Raw genomic sequence first — 22,735 nt, 5'->3', positions numbered from 1 at the left:
GATATCCTCGGGAAGATCGACAACAATCAGAATTCGAAGGAGGATACGCAACCCCCTTCCACCCATCTCAATAAATTCAGAATTCAATAAATTTGAAGAAAATGCATAAGTCACCAAAAACGTCTTATGATTCCAAATCGCACTGGGGTTACTGTCTCGTCACAGTGCTGCCGTCAAAAATTACTAGTGACTGAATAGTCTTCAAGTGTTGTGCATTCAGACAGAAAAATGTCTAGTCTATCGAACCTCTTGTTTTTAGACGGAAACACCGTCTTATTTTAAGCCATTCGAAACTCCAGTCATCCCGATGTTAGCCGATACGTCACATTTTGGTGACTAACGTCCCAAATTGCGATACATATGTACAACACGATATCCGCAAATACGTAAAAAACAGATAACTCGAAAATAAAAGGGAAAACAAAACATCACAAATCAAACATTCCTTTCTGAATAGAAAGCCTAATCAATATTCCAGTTCTAGTCAAGCCTAAACACCATCAATTAATCCCTTCAAAACAGTATGCAGCATTCATATCAATTCCGCTAATTGCCCTCTTCCCCAATTAGAATCATTGCGTATAATTTTGCCTGTGACAGGAATCCTCTCGCATGGGTGCCACTTAAATTCTTTTCACTCGCAATCATTGAAAATTGACCGGTCAACAGCGGCATCCCATAATTGAACAGCATACGTATCACTGAGCAGTGGTAATGATTAATCGTTATATGATTGAATAAAATATCGTAAAATGTCATCGTCATTTATGCGATATTAATTGAGCAAAGCTTTTTGCGATAATTACCTGAACGTTTCCTCGTTAGTTACGGCATTCCTTCCAAATAGCTTGAGTGTACCAACCAAATATTTGTTTCTCCCGTCCTTCCAGGTTGCCAGGCACTGCAGTTCTTCCGCTGTGAAATAGACAAATTAACTACTTGGTACATTAAAACTACAAAATTATGAATTAATTCGCGTAATTTTCGACGTCGAATAACGCTTCATTGGAGGTCTTTTTCACGTGAAAATTGATTTGCTCAGTTCTGGTTGATAAATAATTCCGGTCCGGGCTTTCTGTCAACGGATGAAATTAATTTACCCAATTTTGGTAATTAAACATTGGTTGAGTGATGACAGCGGTATTTGGAGTACCCGGGGACCGGACAGATTAGTTATAATCAAACTGCGAGAGATAAAAGAAATATATACCACTGGGATTTGACGGCCCATGGAAGAATGATAATCAAATTAACTTGATAATCCATTTAGTTGACTTCGATCCACTGTTGCCTATTGCTGTGTTTTATTAAGCTACGATCTAACAGAAGCCCCACCGATTCGTCGGGTTTTTTGAGTGACACGGAATGTCATTGTCGCTTTATTTGCTTCGAAACCCTCAATTAAATGCTTCATGTGTCCTTCATTATTCAATCAATGGAAATGAATTTGGGTTTTCATCCGAATGTTTGTGGAAATACTTCTGAAACACTTTTTGTTTTCTTTCGTGAATGATTTCCATCGCTTTTTAATCGATTTTTTGCAGCAATTAAAAAAAATTTACTGGGAATTTTCTATTAATTAATTTGATTTCCACGTGTGTTTTATTTTCAGTATCAATTTTTTTTCAGCAAACAATGTCAAGGTCCTCGGATACCTGAATTAATATTGATTTGCATTTTTCACGCGGACTTGTTCTTGAATTGGGGATTTCATATTAATTGATTCGTTTTCACATGTATTTAATGATCTTCGTTTTTTTGTAAATATGTGCATGACCTTAGAATGTGGTGTTTCTTATTGTTATTCTTTTTTTTTCTTGTGGAGTCAGTTCTTGGCTTTTGAAGAATTGATGTTTTTGGGAAACATTCTTCCGGGAATATTTGAATTTCCAAAAAAAAAAATCGCAGAATGATGTCAACTCTTCGATGGCAATTGAAAAAAACAGAAAAATCTTCAAAGTCTTAAGAGATTAAAAAAAACTGACCAATTTTCGCCAAATTTGCGTGAAATGGAATATTTCTCTTCTTTCATAAATGATGATTATTCGCATTCGTTCTTGCTCACGATTCAGTGCAGTCAAACATCAGGAAATGTACTGGGCGCATTAATTCAGAAATAATAGAAAAAAAAATGTGAAAAACCCCAGGAGGTAAATAATTCAGGTAGAGGCAGAAAAAATCATAATGCGGATGAATAATCTTTGCGTTTATGTAAAAATTCCCCGGTTAATTCAATGTAGAATGCATAAACTCCATGGGTGTTTCGCAGTATAGGTTTTATGGTTGAAAAAAAATGGAGCCCGGGGTGGTGTGCAACCTCGGCCTTTCATTTTACCTTTCTTCTACTCAAGCTACTGGTGAAACTCACCCGATGAACGGGCATTCTGTGTACGCAATACACCTACCCCAGTTTCCTCACATTTCCACACTCACTCTTCTCGCTGGGTTCCTCGTAAATTTCAATAAATATCGGTGGAACGGCCCTGGTGGCGTCCGCAATTCAATTTCAAGTAATTGAGTTAAACATTTATATATCAATTTTTAATATGCAACCCATTTGCGTAATGAACAGAGCCCACCGGTATTCTGGGTACAATCACAATTTCAATATTTCGCGGGGAAATATTGTTTTGATTTTTTAAGGGATGTTATCGATATCTGGGGGGTGGAGTGTTTTCGGGGGGAGGGAGACTTTGAAATTCGATTTGGGGAGTTGTTTGCATTCATTCGGTTGTTGGAGAATTATTTGTTTGGAGTATAGAATAAATTCGATGAATAAACGGTCATGGAGATCTGGTTTTTAATTAAGAATTTCAGAGATAATTTTCAGAGAGAGGTTTTTCTCGAAATTTGTCTATTCTAATTAAATAATTAGCAATAATTGCATCGAGTAAATTGATAAATATTTTGAATTTATTCCCTTTCATCGATTAAATTCCCATTTCATCTCTCAATTTCACTATTTCCAGGGACATGAATATCGTTCTGATTATTTTAAAGGATATGATCGATATTTGGGGGATGGACTGTTTTCGGAGGACTTTGAAATTCGATTTGGGGAGTTGTATACCATGATTCGGTTGTTGGAGAACTATTTGCTTGGATATAAAATAAATTCGGTGAATAAATGATCATGAAGAACTGAATTTTAATTAAAAATTTCAGGAATTACTGTAGTCTAAGTAAATGATTGATTGAAAAAAATATTAAAAGGTTTGAGGAAGAATTTAATAAATATATTCATGAAAAGCTGTAATTAAATTTTAAAAATTTTTATTTTAATTAAATTCAGAAGCCTCCGTTAATGAGAGAGTTGTTCCTTTAAATTTTTCAATTCTCATTATAAGATAATCGCATTGAATGAATCGATAAATATTTGGCATTAATTTCCACTCATTTCCGTTCATCAATTGAATTCTCATTTCGTCTCCCAATTTCATTATATTATTCGGATTATTTCAAAGGATGATACCGATATCCGGTGAACACGCTATTTTCTTTGTCAAAAGAGTTTGAGGAAAATTCATTCGTTCTTTGAATGATTACAGAACCCCAATTATTTGATCAATATTTCACATTCAAACTCGACCAATTCCCTTGCTTCAACACTTGTACAAACCTAAACGTCAAACAAGTCCATTATTGTCTTAACAAATGACTGCCTAGCCATAACCCAAGAACTCAAATCCACTCAGTTCCTATTTTTGACCCCCTGCCATTACCGCGAAAACCCATTTGGGTACACACTTTAATGCGATTGCGTGTCACACATGATGTTTGTTCATGACCATTTTCTGCCATCCTTCACTGTCCTCCCGAGCCCATCAAAGAGTCACCCGACAGGTCTCGTAAAGGCATTAAAAACAGTCACAAAGAGAAAAAATGGAACAAAAAAACGATGATAATACCGTCGCTTCTTTGACCTCCTTTCCGACTCAGTGTCTCAACCCGCCCTCTCTCACGAATACAAAATTATACACCGTAGACGTCTGGCTCTTTTATTCTTAATCCCGCTTCAACGATCGTCATTGCAAATGGGGAATATCGGCCAGACAAAATGCATTCGTGTGAACTCAGGGATTTTGAATATTCTATTCAATTAAAATCGACGGATTTTAACCACAGACGTCTCAATTTTTGCTCATGAATTTTCCAACAATCCTTCCGTTAACTGACTCGTAAAATAGATTTTCGAGAAATGAAATATGAGCTTGCGGGGAAAATAAATCGATTCCCCGCCCACAGGTTTAAATTTCGTTAAACATTTAACGAAAATTTATTATTAATTTGAGATGCTCAACATTTGCCGCGAGAGATGGGGGTGAAAGCTTTCGTGAATAAAGAATATTACGAAATTTTGTTTCGTTGAATTCATAATTTTCAGTGTATTCAATTGTAGTTTTCCCTCAATTACAGGGGTTTTGTTCAAGATTAGAGATTTTACTTCAGTTTTTTTTCGGCACACTTATCATTATTAAATGATTGAGTGTTGAATAATTATTCAATGGTGGATTCACTATTAGGAAACATTGAAATTTTATAGTAAGAATTTGAATGCGATTGAGGGGAGAATAAATCATGAAATTTCAAACTTCACTGAAAACTCAATAGAATTCCAAGTTTTCTAAAACGTGAATATCCAGTACTAAATTATAAATTTCCAATTTTCAAGCAATTGGCAATTCAAAAATGTCTTTATTAGTATTTTAAACACAAACGGCTGAATTTTTTAAAATGAATTTTCCAACAATCTTCCCGTTAACTGGCTCGCAAAATCGATTTTCGAGAAATGAAATATGAGTTTGCGGGGAGAATGACTCGATTCCGCGCCCACAGGTTTAAATTTGGTTAAACATTTAACGAAGATTTATTATTAATTTGAGATACTCAACATTTGCCGTGAGAGATGGGAATGATATAAAGAATATATAGAAATTTAATCCCGTTGAATTCATAATTTTGAATTGATTCAATTATATTTCTCCCTCAATTTTAGGGGATCTCAAGATACAAGGTTATCTCGTTAAATCCATCATCTTTCCCATTTCTCATTTTACTTTAGGTTTTTTCACGCACACTTATAATTATTCAGTAATTGCGTGTTGAATAATTATTTAATGATGGCAAGGAAAAACAAAAATTGAAATTTTATGAACAGTTTTGCATAAATTTTCGGGAGAGTGACTTTGACTTCCATTGAGGGGAGAATAAATCATGAAGTTTCAAACTTCACTGGGAACACTATAAAATTCCACGTTTTTGAACAGCTCAAATTTCTAATAAAACATGAATAGTCAGTACAAAACTCAAAATTTTCAATCAATTAACATTGATTCCTATTAATTCCCATCAAATAATTGCAATGGAATTCAGAGTTTTTATTCATTAGTTCATCGAACGGTAAATTTTCAATGACATATTCCCGGAAATTTTAGTAGAACTGTAACTTGATGAAAAATTCAGGCAAAAATTTTGAAGAAAGCAACGGTAACGGAAATCCGATACAAACTAGCTAATGAAAACGTTTCCCTCTCAATAAATAGCTCTTGATATTCATCAAATCGATGAATTCCAGTGAAAGGCAGTGAAAAAATCGCAAAATCCTCAAAAATTGATGAAAGCAATTAATTTTGGAAAAAATTCTTACTGTTGGACTCCGATCCAGGCACATCAGGACACGCCTGATACTTGAGTAATAGTTTACTCTCCTCGGTGCAGCCCTCAGCATGACTGACAGGTTGCGCACACTCTCCGGTCCCTCGATTGTAAGTAAACGTGAAGGGTGGTCCTTGGAATGGACAGGGTATGGGGGTAGGATTCAGCCGGAACATGGTGAAGAGACTGTCGTCTGTCGTCGTCGCCTGGCACATCTCCTCGAGTTTCATCGGCGATCTGTGTCCATATCCAACTGAAATGAAAATTAAAGCAAATCATTAGAGAATATTTCACTGCGCTTGCACTCTCTTTCGTGAGTGAATCAATATGTTTAAATATTTTCGGGTCTGCACATCCACATCAACGGCTTTAATAATCCAAAAACTCTCACCCCACACCAGCGCATAATCGATGAACTCAAGAGACGATTTTCCTTAAATTTTAAAACATGCCCATTATTTCGGGTTCAATAATTCATCCACTGCATAATCGAAAACAGGCTTTGGAATGCCGAATGAATAATTTTCCATCTTCAGTGAATCAAACGATTTTCCTTACTCAGCCGTTCAATAAATCATAATCCATATTTTTACAAATCGGAAAAACTTCTCTTTTTGAATAACAACAAGCTTTATTTGATACTGAGTGGAATTTCTGTGACGATATATTTTAAATTGAATTCAATGATTCATTGAATCAATAACATGATCTAACTCGGTCAAGATGGCATTGGGGAAAATATTTTAAATCATAACTGGAGTCATTTAAAGAATGATTTTTTCAGTCATCGTCGAAAAACCTAAAATCGTAGAAAAAAACCCAATCGTTGAAATGATTAAAATACTTGATTTTCAGGTCAATTATTCTGCGAAAATTCAGAAAATTAATGAAAATTCATGTCATTTTATTTCTGAATATTCATCTTTCGCTGAAAATTCAATCAAGTAAAATTTCCATCTCACTTCCATCGAAAACTTATGAATTTTCGTGAATTCTATTTAAAATTCGGAATTTCATAATCATTTTGTCCCGGAATTCGATTCAATGTCACTCCCATGACATTTAATATTATCTTCCATTAAATTTCAAAAAATTGCTAACAGTGTAGGCCAAAATCGGTTATCCTGATACAAACAATTGGAAATTTCGAATTTGATGAATACAATGGTTTCCATTCGAAAGGAAAATCAATGAAAACGTCAGGAGTAAAGTGCCCGTAACTAGATTGACTTTAAATGGAAAGAAATTAATCATTCTGCATCAATATTTGAATCAACTTCAAACTCTTCAAACTCTGATTAAAATAATATTATTTTTCATACCACATATACTGTTAGAATTTTTCTGAAAATTAAATAATAGTTGCACTTGAATTCTCAATGTTGTAAATGTGAATTCAATTTAAGATCAAATCGTTCATGGAATCTCCCATTCCGGTTAGAAATTCAGGGAAATTGTTGCTCAAATTTTCAAACTATTTAATAATTTTCATCGCCATGTGAACTTGAAAATTGCAATTCCATTAAATATCCATGAAAATACATGAAAATTTCGTGTGAATGAGTGATCGTTAAAAATTTCAAGATTTTTTACTTGAAATTTCAGTAGCAATTTTCCAAAAGTGTATTTATCTCTGGGTGAATCAAACGATTTTCTTCTATCTACCCCCAATAAATAATAATCCATACTCTTCACAACCCAGAACAACTTCTCTTTCAGAATACGAAAATCCCAGAAGATGAGGGGAACAGCGTTGGTTTGGAAAACGTCAGGAATAAAGTCCCAGTGGTTAAATTGAATTAAAATGGGAAAAGGAGAAGTTTCTCCGGTGGGGTAAAAGCGTAGATTCTGCATAGTTGGATGCATTCACAGTGGCAGAGGGCTTCAGTAGAATGAGGTAAAAGGTGGAGGGGTGGAGGGTGAGGGGTGGGTTTTCGTGGGCACTATCTGCTTTGATAATTTATGCATTTTCCAGGGATAATTCCTGTGTATGAAAGATGGTAGCCGCCGGCTTTCCTGGATGGTTTCGTGGGGTAGGATGGGGTCGGAGAGGGAGGGGGAATGGCCTTTGCTCTCCTCCATGAGGCTCACGCTAACGAGACATTAGCGGAACAAAGAAGTTACCCTCTTTCACTCTTTCGTCTTTATTCTTTCCTCTCCGCGTTCTCTTCATTGGCCTCCGTCATTTTGCGCGCAATCGTGAAAGCAACGACTAGTCGAGTATCCATGGGCTTAGTTCTACCATGGGATAACGGGAAATGAGTGAGAGAAATGAGTTGAAAACTTTTTGATGGCTTTTAGGGTTTTTTTTTGTTTCGAGGATTTTTAGTTCTTGGGCGGCTGTCAATGGTGTCATTGGAAAAGGGGGATTTTCGTGGAGGGAAAATTGAAAAGAGAGATTAGCTTTTTACTTGGCAAGTGCTGGGACAGATGATTTTTTGAATCGTTTTGAATTCAATTTAAAAAAAGGAAAATAAAATTGAATGCAATTTTTTTTACGGCGATAAGACTCAAAGATTTGAATCTTGTTAGGCTATTGAATAATGGGAATTTTTAATAGGTGAGGAACTTTGATTTAGTTTAAAAAATTTATAGAAATCGGAAGCGTTTGTGAACTTTTAGATTTTGTAATAAATATTCATGGGAAATTTTTCAGGGAAAAATTAATGAAAAATAAGGAAAATTCAGAGAAATCTGTTCTTAAACTCCAGATTCCTCCGAATTTCCAGGGAATTCCTTAAAAAATTCCTAGGATTCCAAGAATTTTGAAGGAATGCCCTGAAAATTCAAGATAATTTGGCAATAAATATTCATTTTCACTTGAAAATTCATGGGAATTGTGGAATTTACTTGAATTCTCAGAAAAACTTGAAATTCTATTGACTTTTTCGTAAAATTCAGCCAAATTTTTTTAACAGTGTGGATTTTTATGAATTTTCAGCACCGATTTCCTAATTTTTAAAAGATTTCGTATTTTCAATTTCATATTTCCTGAACAATTTTATATAAATATTTAACATTTCATGAAGAATATTGGTTTATTCATTGCTAATTATTATAAAAATCTGAAAATTCCCCATCAGAAAATCCATTAAAAAATCCGAAATCCCAGTATTTTAGTTGAGTTATAAACTCCAAGTTATTTTCAGAAACGTTTCCATCTTTTTTCACCGTTATTCTGTTTTGAATTTCAGAAGAGGATGTTTTCAAAGTATTCGGGTGGTCCGGGGTGTGATAATTTACCGTGTTTGACACGAGTTGAAAAACGTCAGAGAGAGAGACAATCCCACATTCCCGCTCGCATACGTGTGACACCCGGCGAATTATCACTGGCGACGTGTTTGTGGGTTAGTTGCGTTCTCGTCACTTAACATGTCACCCGCAATCGTCAGAACGATCGTAAACACGAGGAGAAGTGTTACCAGTGTCTTCGGATTAGAAATAATTTCGCTGCTCTTAAAATGATTGCATTACACTGTTGGCAACAAGAGTTGAAATAAAACTCTCGATGTCACTGTAAAACAGTTCAAGTTTTAATCTCATTACTGAAAAAGAAATGCAACATTTTCCATTAATCTTTATCAAACTCAATTGACCCAGCAGAAGCAGAGTGAAATCACAAATAAAAATGCAAATTAATTCCAATGCTTTAATTATTTCTCACGACTGCTCGATGTGAATTTCCATGAAGAGCTGAATGAAGAAAAAATTCATTTGAACTGTGAATAACCGTGGATCACGAGTGATGCCACTAATTACTCAAAGAATGCAGCGTCTGTATCAATGGGACTGGAGAGACCACTTGAAATGTAAATAATTTAATACTTCATCGTGAGCGCGGAATTTTGTAAAATACAAAAAAGCATTATATATGTATAATAGTTCGGCGTGAAGGGAATGGAAATAGAGACAGTATATACAAGGGCTATTGTTTCTGTTTGAAGCAAGGACTATGATTACCCGACGACCGCCGGTGGCTCCATTCGCAGCCCTTTGAGATGCAAATGCTAATTGAAATGTAAAAGTTGGCGACCTATATCGGCTACCTCCGCCTGGCGCGAGAACTCCAGTTCCGATTTTCATTCTTTCGTTTTTTTCCTACCTCTCCCCTCCACTGTGGATTACCTTCCGCCCTCCGCGTCCGAGAAAAATCGCCTCAATTTTTTTTTCAATGTTTTTTTCTTCACGTTCTCTATCTTGCCCCTTGGGCACTCTTGCCTGTCTGTCTTCGTTTCTTTTCACTTTTTTTTCAACATTTTTTTCTCTTGCCGGTTTTCTCTCTCGGAGCTACCCCTTGGAATTCTCAACGCCTTCTCGTTATTTCCAGCAAGTTGAAGCTTTTAGAAAAATCTGAAGAATCAACGGTGAAGTATTCTTCGATGGAAACAATTTATTGTAGAATTTATCTGATATTTTATGGATGGAGGGATGAGCTCAATGGGGGGCATTGATTATTGAGTAGGAGTGTAATTCTTGAAACAGTTTAAATGCATTATTGACAGATTTATTTTTTATTTGTTGTTTTTTCGATAAAAACGATTTCTTTTAGAATTTATTGGATATTTTTATGGATTGAGGAATTAGTTCACTGGTGGGAGGGGAAATTGATTATGAAATAAAAGTATTGATTATAGGTTTATTTATAAATTCAGATGTGAGTGGAGATGAAAGACTTTTTTGTTGAAATATGCTCGACTGCGGCGAATAGAAAGCGCTTGATTGACAGAGATTTTCAACGGAATGTGATAATTCTCGTTCAGTGTATCCAACTAAGTAGTTATTTTTAATGAAGAGCTATAATTTATTTGAATAATTTTAATGAACTGTTAACAGAGATTTTTTATTTTGCATTCCTTTTTTCGATAAAAATAATTTATTTGAAAATTCATCTATTATTTTTTAGAATAAAGGAATTATTTTAATGGAGAAAGAGGGGAAATTGATTATTGAATAAGCGTATTGATTATTGGTTTATTTATAAATACAAATATAAGTGGAAATGAAAGATTTTTTTTTCACAAAACTTTTCAAAAAAAAACTTGATTGACTGAGATTTATTGGTTATGGAGCAAAACTTGCGATTTTTTTCAGAGTCAAAGCAACAATAATTTATTTGAATAATTTGAATATTTTAAATAAATTATTGACAGAAATTTTCCCTTTTGTATTCATTTTTTTTCGATGAAAACAATTTATTTTAGAATTCTCCTGTTATTTTTGAGACTAAAGGAATGATTTTACTGGAGAAAGAGGAGAAATTGATTATTGAATAAAACTATTGATTATAGATTTATTTATAAACTCAAATATGAGTGGAGATGAAAGAATTTTTTGGAAAAAAAAATGCTCGACTGCAGCGAGTAAAAAGAACTTGATTGACAGAGATTTTCAAACGGAATACGATAATTCCCATTCATTCTATTCGACCAGTTACTATTAAAGAGGAAAACCCCGGACTCAGAAACAAAAGCTGTGATGAACGAGAGGAGGAATTGAGGATAACGGAATGGGGCTAATCACCGTAGTCTCTTTTCGATTAATTTGACTCTCATTCGTTCCTTGCAAATTCCATTTTAGAGGGATTTTCTACCTCTCCACACTGGAAGACCCCCCGGTTGCCTGGGAAATTAAAAGTTCAATAGAGAAGTGAAACTTTTTTATTCAACCTTTTTCATAAAATTTGTGTCGGAAATAATTTCCCCACTTTTCCAATCGTTTTTTAGCTGATTATTGGAGGTAATTCGCGAGGCTCAAATGGAGTTGGAGACTCGATATGAACTAGAAAATTGCCAGTAATTAGTAAAAATGTAGGGCACGGTAACCGCTCAACCTGTTATGAATTGAAAAAAAAAATATTTTTCCACAGAACTTTGGTAATATTCAAATTAGAATATCCGCAGAATTTACTCTATTCATAAAACGAATAATTCGCCATCATAAAGGGATCGTAAAGATGATTTCAGACATTTTTATGCTCCTATTTTATTGGAGAAATGGAACAGCCACTTATGCGGAATAAAAATGTTACATCGTTCGGGGGTTGGACTTGGGGGAGTGGGCGATGTTTGAGTGATCGTAAATAATCGGTGAAAAATAGTTTTACCGTGGAAAGTATCATAAATCGTGGTATCCTGCATCGTTTTTACTCTTTGCCCTCCAAGGGCATTCCACATGTCAGCGTTTTTCTCGGGAAAATTGACCGGTCTAGTTGTCTTGGAATATTAGGAATATTTTTATTATAATTAGATTATTAGTATTGTCATGTATACTCTTAAATTGCGGATGTCAATTCGTGAATTGCGAGGGGAGTTCTTCATTTGGATTGAATAAACTTTGTTTGGATCAGATAATAAAGCTTTTGTTCGAACTTACACTTCAGGAAAAAATTGAAATTTCATGGGCACTTGGAGAGTAATTTTCAGGAGTGACATTGAGATTTAGGGGAAAAATTCCCCAATTTATTTGAATTTTCAATTAAAACATGAATATTCAGGACTAAATTACACAGAATTTTCTTGATTTCTTCAATTTTTTGTGGAATAATTGAACTGTAACTGACAGGTTCTTCGATAAAATTTCATAACATTTTGAACTTCCAATCACGAAATTCCTTAAAATTTCAGTGGAACTATAATGCGATAAAAATTTCCAGAAAGTGTACCAGAATGAATAATAATTTTCAATGAGAAAAAATCTAAATTAAGAGTTCCATTCTACAATAATACGAAAATAATCTAAAGAAAAGCATCGAGTCAATTACTTCAATGAGGGGCGATATTTAATAAATCCTTGACTCTAAAAGTCAAAACATCATTCTGAAAATAGTGGAAAAGATTGTCTTATTTTCCCCAATGTTTTCCATTTATCTGAAGCAATAAATAAGATTTTTCAATGAAAAAAGAAAATAAAAAATTCTCAAACAAGTAGAGAAAGTGTGAAACAGAACGTTTTTCACGTCATAAAAATCCCAATTTGTCTTCCGAGACACAACAAAAAAGTCTCCCCAGAGAGTCACAATTTTTTGTTGCCAAAAAAAAATTAAAAATCGTTCGACCCACGATAGCCCTCATTCGTCGATACTATTCTACTCTCGTCAAGTATTTCCGGCAACACTTGATACGTTATCACAAGGGGCGCGTTAAAACCGTTTAGTGACTTTCGTGACTCGGTCCACTTTAACGAACCGCCAAGGCGGCCACCCGCGTATAACTACCGGAATTTTTTATTTTATGGTTTCTATCGCACCGAGCCAACGTCCGTTCGTGAGACTACCTTCAAACTGCCCTTATATCCCCTCCTTATGTTTCTCCCCTTAACCCTCGCCCTCCCGAAGGCCCCGTAAACTTGATCCCAATGCTGGGGAGTATTAAAAAGAAAAATCTCTCACAAAAGATTTTAGATGAGCGGATCAGGAAGTTTAAGGGGCTGTAAACATATGGGCTAGTTGCATTTATTTAATAATGAGTTTTTTAAATGCCGGAGAATGGAATTCTACCGGGAGTCGTAAAGAAATTTGAATAATTCATAAAATCGTAGCATAAAATCATCAATTTTTTAAAGGCTCGACAGGACGCAGCTCGTAAATTCATAAATGCATTACCAAAATGAAAGATAGAAACAAAAAAAAATTAATTTATGATAAAACTGGATGATAGTTAATGTTAACGAATGAATTTTGGTTGGAGGTTAGGGTTTATTCAGTTTCACCAAATGTTCATTCGTTAATAGTTAGCGAACGTATATTTGAGGAGCCCTGTTTGACTTGACTTTCGCCATTCAAGTGAACCATTCGTTAACTATTACCGACTATGCATTTAGTTATATTCAACTCTACCATTCGTTAATAGTTAACGAATCTCGTTTGGAATAAATGAATCATTCTATTAGTGTAATGAATGATACTCTAGAAAAGCGAACAATTGTCTTGAATCATTCAGAAAATCCGAGGATTCTCTAGAAAACAGACTAATTTTCGTTAAAAACGCCTCATTTAAATTCTGATGATGTTAACCAGAATTATCTCAAAATAAACTTCCCATTGAGAATTTCTCAAACTATTGTTACGTGTCCCCCTTCGAATTATAATTCAATTGTCAATGACCTAAAGGAGGCTTTGATAACGACTGTCTTTTGGGAACATGATTCTGTGATTCTCTAGAGAGCTCTTGTACTCGACACATCGTATTACCTCGTTGTAATTAATAAACCGCCCCAACTATTTAATTGACCTGTGTCTCTTTTATTCTTCGTTGGATATAACACTATTAATCGTTATCTCTACACCTCACCAATAAATTGTCCCCACCCCCTCGCCCCCCAAGCACAATCAAACAACTATACACTAGTAAAAATTCTTTGAAAATTAAGCAATAGTTGCACTTGAATTCTCACTGTTGTAAATTAGAATTCAATTTAAGATTAAATCGAAATTATTGAAACCGAATTGATAACTGACATTTCCACGTTATATAATCACTGATATTTCAATAACATCTAAAATTTTCAAATTGATGAAAATTCAGGGAACTTGTTGCTTGAATTTTCAAATTATTTTATAATTTTCATTATCATGCGCACATGAAAATTGCAATTCCATTGAATTCCAGAATGATTTTCCAACAAGAAAATTTCGCGTGAATGAGTAACCGTTAAAAATTTCAATATTCTCTCCTTCAAATTTCCCGAGTAATTTTTTAAACTGTAGCACCCCCCACGAATCCGTCAATTCACAAACCACGAATACAGCATCAGCTGCATTTATATCCCAACCTAATGCCCACGTACTTTTGTCCGCGGGTACGAGTGGTGCACGAATGATGTCTCATCCCCGTTTTAGGGATTAAACTCACAGACTAATTGGGCGCAACGTAATCCAGCATGACGTTGAGCACGAAAGGGAGCAAAGTCCCCGGGAGAGACGATCGAGTCAATTCACCCTGTAGATTATCGTCATTGCACCAGTGGTTTTCCTCGGTGACACGTTCGTATTCTCACTCGATCCCTCCCTCCCTCCTGCCATATTCGTCGTGTCCCGCCCCCCGCCCGCCGCTGAAATGAGAACTCTAAAATGTGGGTCAATAACCGGAATTGAGGGTTTCCCCTCTCACCCGAACTCTCATCGATGTTGTTTCAAACCTCCAAACATTCGATCACTATTTCCGAACTAATCCAACCTGTCCAATCCCTTGGAAACGCCCGCCGCCAGCCGCGACCTCTTCATCTCCCTCACGTACACACTCGCGTCACGGATCGATCGTCATTGGATACTCGCTGATATAATTCGCCTGGGCTACTGCATATGAATTACAGGATTACAATTTCGTTTACTTCGTATTCATGAATACATGCCAGGGAGTAGGGAAAATACAACTGCAATGAGAATAATACGGACGTAAAACCTTTGGAGAACGGGAGGAGGATTTATTTATGCGAAACGGTGAGTTACATAAATCGTTGAATTAAACTGCCCATATTACAGTGGTGTGGGGGGAGGGGTTGTTTTAGGTAAATATGAAAATTCGAGTTCGATGTTTGCAGATGTGGAATAATGAAGAATTCATTGATGCGATGGGGGAATGGGCAGGGGGCGGTCGGGGAACTGGTAATGCTGATGGGTAAAAATTATTTAATGCTCGGGGAGGGTTCGGGAATTTTTATTTGTTATTTGGGAGGGATTATTTGGGAGTTGAGAATATGTTTAAGAATTTTGTGGATCGAAATGGGTAGGTTTGTAACGCAAGTTTGTGGTGAAATATTTAGTAAATCCTTGAACTCGAAATGTCAAACCTCTACTCCCAAAATAGTGAAAAGATTGTCTCATTTTTCCCAATATTTTCCACCACGAGTTTCGTCTGAATTTAGACAGTCGCTTTTTTGTGAAATGTCGGGGGTCAGTTTTTATCCGTTTATGAGGGAATCCCGGAGTGCATCGTCGGGTACTAATCCACTGTGCGCTGGGGTCAAACACGTCTGCGCCCTTTGCCTCTTCCCCAGGATTCACCCGAGGGTTGGAACTCGTGGGGCTGTAGGGAGGGTTAAAAATAGTATCGAGTTCTCTCTTTCTCTCTCTCACTTCCTCCCTTCCGCTGTCTCCATCCGAGTAATTGGATCTGCAAGCTCGTCGCGGCGACGATCCTCCCTTCCTTCTACTACATTCCGGCTACACACGTGGGACGATAGAGACGGAAATGCCGACAGTGTTTGTGTGCGCCAGGTAGTCTATAAGCCAGAGTATTCCCAAGATACAAGACACCCCATTTTTCCACGCGCCGTACTCTGTCACTTTTTTTCCAACTTTTTTTATGCATTTTTTTCAACATGGCAGCGGTAAAACGTTACTCTGTGTATCAAGAATTATGTCTGCATTTGCTCAGGAAAATGAGGAAAAAATGTGAGGAAATGTTTGTTTTTACTGGAGTTTTTCAAGAAAGAGGACATTTTCTAAGATTCAAAAATTGAAAATTCTGTTTTGATAAATCTCATCGCCTTATTGACTCTTGATAAATTATTGCTCAAATATAAATAGTTATTTGCGAATTCTATGAAACTTTAAATTTCAAGTGAAAAATTGAGGTTGTCGTTGATATTTTCATGCTTCTTGAATATAAGTCATTAAAATTCACATGTCCCAGTCAACGACATTTCCATAAATTATCCATTAGCCCAGATCCCTACCGAAGTTCTCACTATCTAAAACGGTACTCTCTGCATTAAAAATTATGACTCCACTTGCTGAGAAAAATAAGGATCAAATGCGAGGGAATGTTTATTTTTACTGGAGTTTTTCAAAAAAGAGAAAATGGTTTGAGATTAAAAAATTGAAAGATCTGTTTTGATAAATCTTATCGCTCCTTATTGACTCTTGATAAATTATTGCTCAAATATAAATATTTCTTTGCGAATTCCATGAAACTTCAAATGTCAAGTGAAAAATTGTGGTTGTCTTTGATATTTTCATGCTTCTTAAATATAAGTCGTTAAAATTCACATGGCCCTGTCAACTAAATTTCAATATATTATCCATTAGCGCAGATACCTCCTGAAATTCTCAGTATCCAAAACGGTACTCTCTGCATTAAAAATTATGACTGCACTCGCTGAGAAAAATGAGAAAGAAATGTGAGGGAATGTTTATTTTTACTGCGATTTTTCAAGAAGAAAATTTTCTGACATTCGATAATTGAAAATCTCTGAGATAAATTGATCCATTTAGTTAATAAATTCCAAAATTCGAGATGTTCTGACTATAAATCCTGAAAATTCACATATCCCTCTCAACTAAATTTCAATAAACCGAAATTAACCAGGATGTCAGAGCAAAGACGTTATCCGCAGCTGTAACCCACTTTTCTGTGAAAGAATATTCATTTGAAATAAAAAATTTTTCGAAATTTCTGGGGTAAAAAATATTCAATTTCCATTTTTAAATATCTCAATCACAAGTTGCGTTGCATTAATTAGCGAATTCTACGAAACTTTGAAAACAAATGAAAACTTCAAGTGGTCGTAAATATAAATCCTGAAACTGCACATGTCCCTATCACCTAAAATTTAATAAATCATCCGCTCAACCAGGTACCTATCAAAACTCAGGTGTTCCAGTACTGATTAAATACATCTAAAATTCAGCAAATTAAATCACCCACAAATTCCCCGGCAATGTACCTCAAAGCGTGCATATACCACTAGTGTCCCACATCTTTACATTCTCACTGTGAATAATTTCAAATCCGTCTTTGACGACTCATCAATTATTAACGTTCTCAATTATCGATGCCATATTCCAACAGTTCATGGGGCCGCGCATAGAGGAGCGAGACGTAGATAACAATTACTCGTTACCTCTCTACTTTGGCCAGGGGGCTTTTCACGAGCTCGAAGGCAAATCCATTGCACTGAGGGAGAGAGGACGAACTGAAACGTGGGTTTGTAATTGCCGCATCGTACCCAACAGCCAACTGTACTCAGTGCATCCTGGAATTTCGTATATATAACAACATATTGTACGATGGATTACGCTGATATAATTATCGTCGTTCGCACGAGTGCCAGGTTAATTAATACACGGTGATAACGAGGTGAAACTGACTGTCGACAATTGTTGCATTTGGGAGATTGTTTTTTACGTGATTTCAATGTGAAATATCATCACTTTGGGTTTTGAGGTCGTGATAGAGAGGATTTTATTTGGGATTTGGAGAAACGTTTTTTTTATTTAAAGAATAGTTGAGAATACTCAATATTAAACCCAGAGAAATTGTGTATTTGAATGGAATGAATGTATTTATTTAAACCTAAACTTGATTTCTATTTACGTTTTTAGTCAGACAAAATAATTTTGCCTTTATAAAACAATGACTCTTGGATTTTTGGGAGATTGTTTTTTAAGAGATTTCAATGTGAAATTTAATCATTTTGGGTTTTAAGGTGGTGATAGAGAGGATTTTATTTGGGATTTGGAAAAACGTTTTTTTTATTTAAAGAATAGTTGAGAATACTCAATATTAAACCCAGAGAAATTGTGTATTTGAATGGAATGAATGTATTTATTTAAACCTAAACTTGATTTCTATTTACGTTTTTAGTCAGACAAAATAATTTTGCCTTTATAAAACAATGACTCTTGGATTTTTGGGAGATTGTTTTTAAGAGATTTCAATGTGAAATTTAATCAATTTGGGTTTTGAGGTGGTGATAGAGAGGATTTTATTTGGGATTTGGAAGAAGGTTTTTTTTATTTAAAGAATAGTTGAGAATATTCAATATTAAATCCGGAGAAATTGTGTATTTGAATCGAATGAATGGGTTTATTAAAATCTAAATTTCATTTCTATTGGCGTTTTTACTCATATTAAATGATTTTCTTTTTATATAAAAGAAATGTCTCTTTGATTTAAATAAAACTTTATTATCTATGAATTGAATAATTGTTTAGACGATGAATAAACTGAATTCATTAACATATAAATATATTCTATTACCAATTAATGAATAATTCATTTTACAAAATCAAAGCATTTCCATTCAAATGGATCGAGAAATTTCAGATTCATTCATTTCATTCAAACGCATCCTTCTAAAATCATCAATACCTCCCGCCTGAATATTCGGATTTTGATAAATCAAGCCTCATGTCAAACTCTCGGTAAAAAGCCTTCGAACTGAAAATAAAATCGTTCAATTCCCCTCTGTCAATCCTAATTCACTCAAGATTAAAATCATTTCACTCTAGGACCACTCCATTCACCCCATGAATACCATTTTTTCAGATAAAATTCCAATTGAACCCTCCGCAATCAATCAATTACCAGTTCTCATCAATGCAAACATCAAAAATACCCTCTCACCCCAAAAAGATCGGACATAAAAAAAGTTGAAAATCGTTTGAAGTGGCGGTGACTTGGCGGCAATGACGCAGTCGAATCTCGAATACTAAGCAGATGCTGATTCACCGATGGCCGGTGAATTTCACTTGTAGAAGACGCCCCAGCAAAAAACTCCCCACCAAACTTCTTGCCCTTCCCCTTTTATCTCTCATTTCCAATTAATCCCAGATTCCGGGTCCCTCGTGCCTTAATAGCCTTAAGTGACTCGACTCTTTTTTGCTACTCTTTATTGCCCGAGTCAAACGTATCCATCTCAGCCACAATCTATCGAAGTGAGCATTGGGAGGTGGTTTCAACCAGTCGTCTTGTCCGTGTGTTCTTGTACGTGTGGAGGCTGGGTACCATTGTCGCATCCAAGGAGCCAGTGGAATTGCCGGGTCGTGTTAGGAGATAGTAAAAGTGACGTGAAATTCGCTGACCAAGATATCCCGACCCTTCGTCTCTTTCCTGGCTCCACCTCGCTGTATTTTTTCTACTTATTTCGGTTTCTACGCGGAGGGAGAGGTTGAATAAAAATTACATTGAAAATCGTGGTAAATTTTACTGTACGAAAGGTACACTGTTAGAAATTTTATGAAATTTCAGGGAAAATGTGGGAGTCATTTTCATAAGAGTGATTTGAATCCAATTTAGGGGGAAAATTACTGAAATTTGAAAATTTTAGGCAGACTTCAAGGAAATTCAAACTTGATGTTCTGGAGTATTCAATGGAATTACGATTTTCAGAATCATATGACAGTGGAAATTATTATTGAGATATTGAAAATTCAAGCAATTATTTTCCTGAATTTTCAATCTACTGATAAGTCAGTTGGAGGTGATGTTCAGTTTCCGCAATGAGTTTGAGAATTCTAAATGTCATTGAAATATCAATGATAATCTAACATGGAAAACCCAATTATCCTGAATTTTCAAGGTGAATGAGAGATTTCAAAAATATCTCCGTTACAGAAAAATTATACGCAATATTGAGTAATCATATCCGTTCACTAGGATATTTTTTGAGGAAACGCAGGGTAAATTCTACAGTTTCGGCACAAATTAGCCTCACGTTCAGTAAATTTTTCCGGGGTCAACGGAGAAAAATTCACTATTTGTCTCGTACTTTTTCCCCGATTTTGGTAGAAATTTTTTGAAATTTCATGGAAGATATTATAGTAAATCTCATGAGAATAACATTGAATCGCATTTTGGGAAAAAATGATAATAAAATTTCAAGTTTTAGTAAATTTCAACTAGAATTCACTGAAATTCATGAGTTTTAAGTGGGAGTAAGACGTAAACTTCACAACTTGATTGAATTTTCAATGGAACATGAATTTTCAGAAACAAGATGACATGAATGTTCAATTTTTCCCTGAATTTTTCTGATTGTTCTGAATTTTCACAGAATAACTGACCTGAAAAATCAAGTATTTTATTGGTTTCCAGATCATTCGAACGGAAAATCAATGGAAATTTTAGTGGAACTTGAGCACGATAAAAATTTCCGAACTTTGGCACCGAAAATTCAGCCAAAATTTTTTAACAGTATAAAAAAGTACTGAAAATCGTACTCGCTCCATGATTACTTGACTTGTTCGGTAATATTTCTCTTTTTTCCGTGTACCTTCTTCCCCTTGTCACCTCGCGCCACGAGAGAGTGTCCTTGATATGTCCACGCGTTCTTCTGTTCTGTACCTCGGATGGGGGACATTGTTGGATACCGGGGATTCGGATGGATATATCACCTCGGTGAATGATTTATGGTGGGGAAAATGGCGGTTTATCCAACAGAATTTTTCCGAGGGTGCAGAGCCGTTTTTTCCCCCTGCGGGATTGCCCAGATTTCGGACTCCAAATGATTCAGAAAAGCAGCGGTTTGGCGGTGGAGTAATTGGGTGGGGTGTGATGGATGATTTGTTTTTGGGAAATATATTTACATAACGATTTTTTGTCGGCTGTTGTAAATGGCGGCTTACGGGGCACAATGTGGTGATCGAACATGTGTACCTGCTATGAAACAGGAGATGGAAACTTAACAAAGATGTAACGATGTTATCTCGTTTCTAGAGACGTGAAATGTCAAAACTCGAAACCATCAATCTTCTATTTTATGACGGATTGGGGGGGAGATACATCTCTGTTGTGAATAATTGGATTTAAAAGGTGTAAAATAATTTGTCTGTGGAGGGAGGTTTTCTTTTTCAGATATTTCAACATTTATCCTATTTTATTTTTCATTTTTTGATTTTTTTAAAATACATAATAAACATTGGAATTTTTTAAATGCAATTTTGAAAGTTCTCGGTTGAAATTTCTGGAGAAATTTCAAGGAATTTTGTCACTGAAAATTCACTATTTGGGGACAAAATTAATGGCAACTGTAAATTTCAATTCAATTATTTCGTAACGATCAATAGAAATAAGAAAAATTCAAGTCAATATTTACTTCAATTCTCGATTAACTGAAGATTTAGAGTAATTAGATAATAAATGAATGAATTAAAATAAACATATGAATGAATTTTCCCCTAAAAATTCATGTGAATTGAAAATCCATGGAATTTTCTGCAAAATTTCGAGTTTCAAATCTTCTCAATGAAATTGTGAAATTTTGGTATTCTCAAAAAGTTGGAGTTCAATTGAATTTTCACATTCTAAAGAATTTAAAATTCCACTGAATTATCAGTAAAATCAACAATTTCATAATTCGTTCACCTCAAAATTAAATTTTACTTAAAATCTCACTATTCTCAACGGTCCACGAAATTTTTCGACATTCTAGACGATTTTTTCTTGACTCGCAAAAATCTTTAAACAATTTGCTACCGATTGGTGATAAAATTTTTTGGAAATAATGAAGTAGGGGGGATAACGCCTTTTTTTTCAGGGGAGATTTTTCCAAAATTTATTTAAAAAAAAGTCCTAACTAGCAAATGTTTTTTATTAGCTCGCAATTTTTTTCAAAACTACTTCAATGAGGAAAAAAATCAAAATTTGGAATATCTATACATGAGGGGCTAATTGATCGGATCTCATAGTTTCCGAGATAATCGCGAAAAACGAAAGTGCCAAAAAAAATTAATTTAATTCATCTTGTATAAGGCCTAGGAAGTTGAAAAACGCAATTCTGAGCCATCCACTTGCCTATAGGGGACCCAAATTTGGTTTTAAGGCTCTATCTCTCATAGTTTCCGAGATAATCGCGAAAAACGAAAATGCCAAAAAAAATTAATTTAATTCATCTTCTGTAGGGTGTAGGAAGTGGAAAAACCCAATTCTGGACCGTCCTTCTGCCTATACGGAACCCAAATTTCCTCAGGAATCGAATGGAATAGGTTTTAAGGCTCTATCTCTCATAGTTTCCGAGATAATCACGAAAAATGAAAATGCCAAAAAAAATTAAGTCAATTCATCTTGTATAGGGTGTAAGAAGTGGAAAAATGCAATTCTGAGCCGTCCATCTGCCTATACGGAACCCAAATTTCCTCAGGAATCGAATGGAATAGGTTTTAAGGCTCTATCTCTCATAGTTTCCGAGATAATCGCGAAAAATGAAAATGCCAAAATAATTAATTTAATTCATCTTGTATAAGGCCTAGGAAGTGGAAAAACGCAATTCTGAGCCATCCACTTGCCTACAGGGGACCCAAATTTGGTTTTAAGGCTTTATCTCTCATAGTTTCGGAGATAATCGCGAATAACGAAAATGC

At 35.2% G+C, this 22,735-nt stretch overlaps 1 protein-coding gene across 1 annotated transcript in view; it reads right to left on the bottom strand.

Annotated features, from left to right (window-relative positions):
• LOC107047922 overlaps positions 1-22,735 on the bottom strand; it is a 218,519-nt gene that overhangs the window by 7,440 nt on the left and 188,344 nt on the right. The window contains exons 5-6 of the mRNA XM_015270851.1: positions 5,648-5,908; positions 807-915 (exon numbers count right to left, since the gene is read on the bottom strand). Of these exons, the coding sequence (XP_015126337.1) occupies positions 807-915; positions 5,648-5,908 (370 nt within the window). The remainder of the gene's footprint in view (positions 1-806; positions 916-5,647; positions 5,909-22,735) is intronic.

The sequence above is a fragment of the Diachasma alloeum genome, unplaced genomic scaffold (assembly GCF_001412515.2).
Source record: "Diachasma alloeum isolate Michigan unplaced genomic scaffold, Dall2.0 Dall_scaffold_00183, whole genome shotgun sequence".
Lineage (NCBI taxonomy): Eukaryota > Metazoa > Arthropoda > Insecta > Hymenoptera > Braconidae > Diachasma > Diachasma alloeum.
Note: the sequence above shows the minus strand (reverse complement) of the source record. Positions and strands in the feature narration are given on the sequence as shown.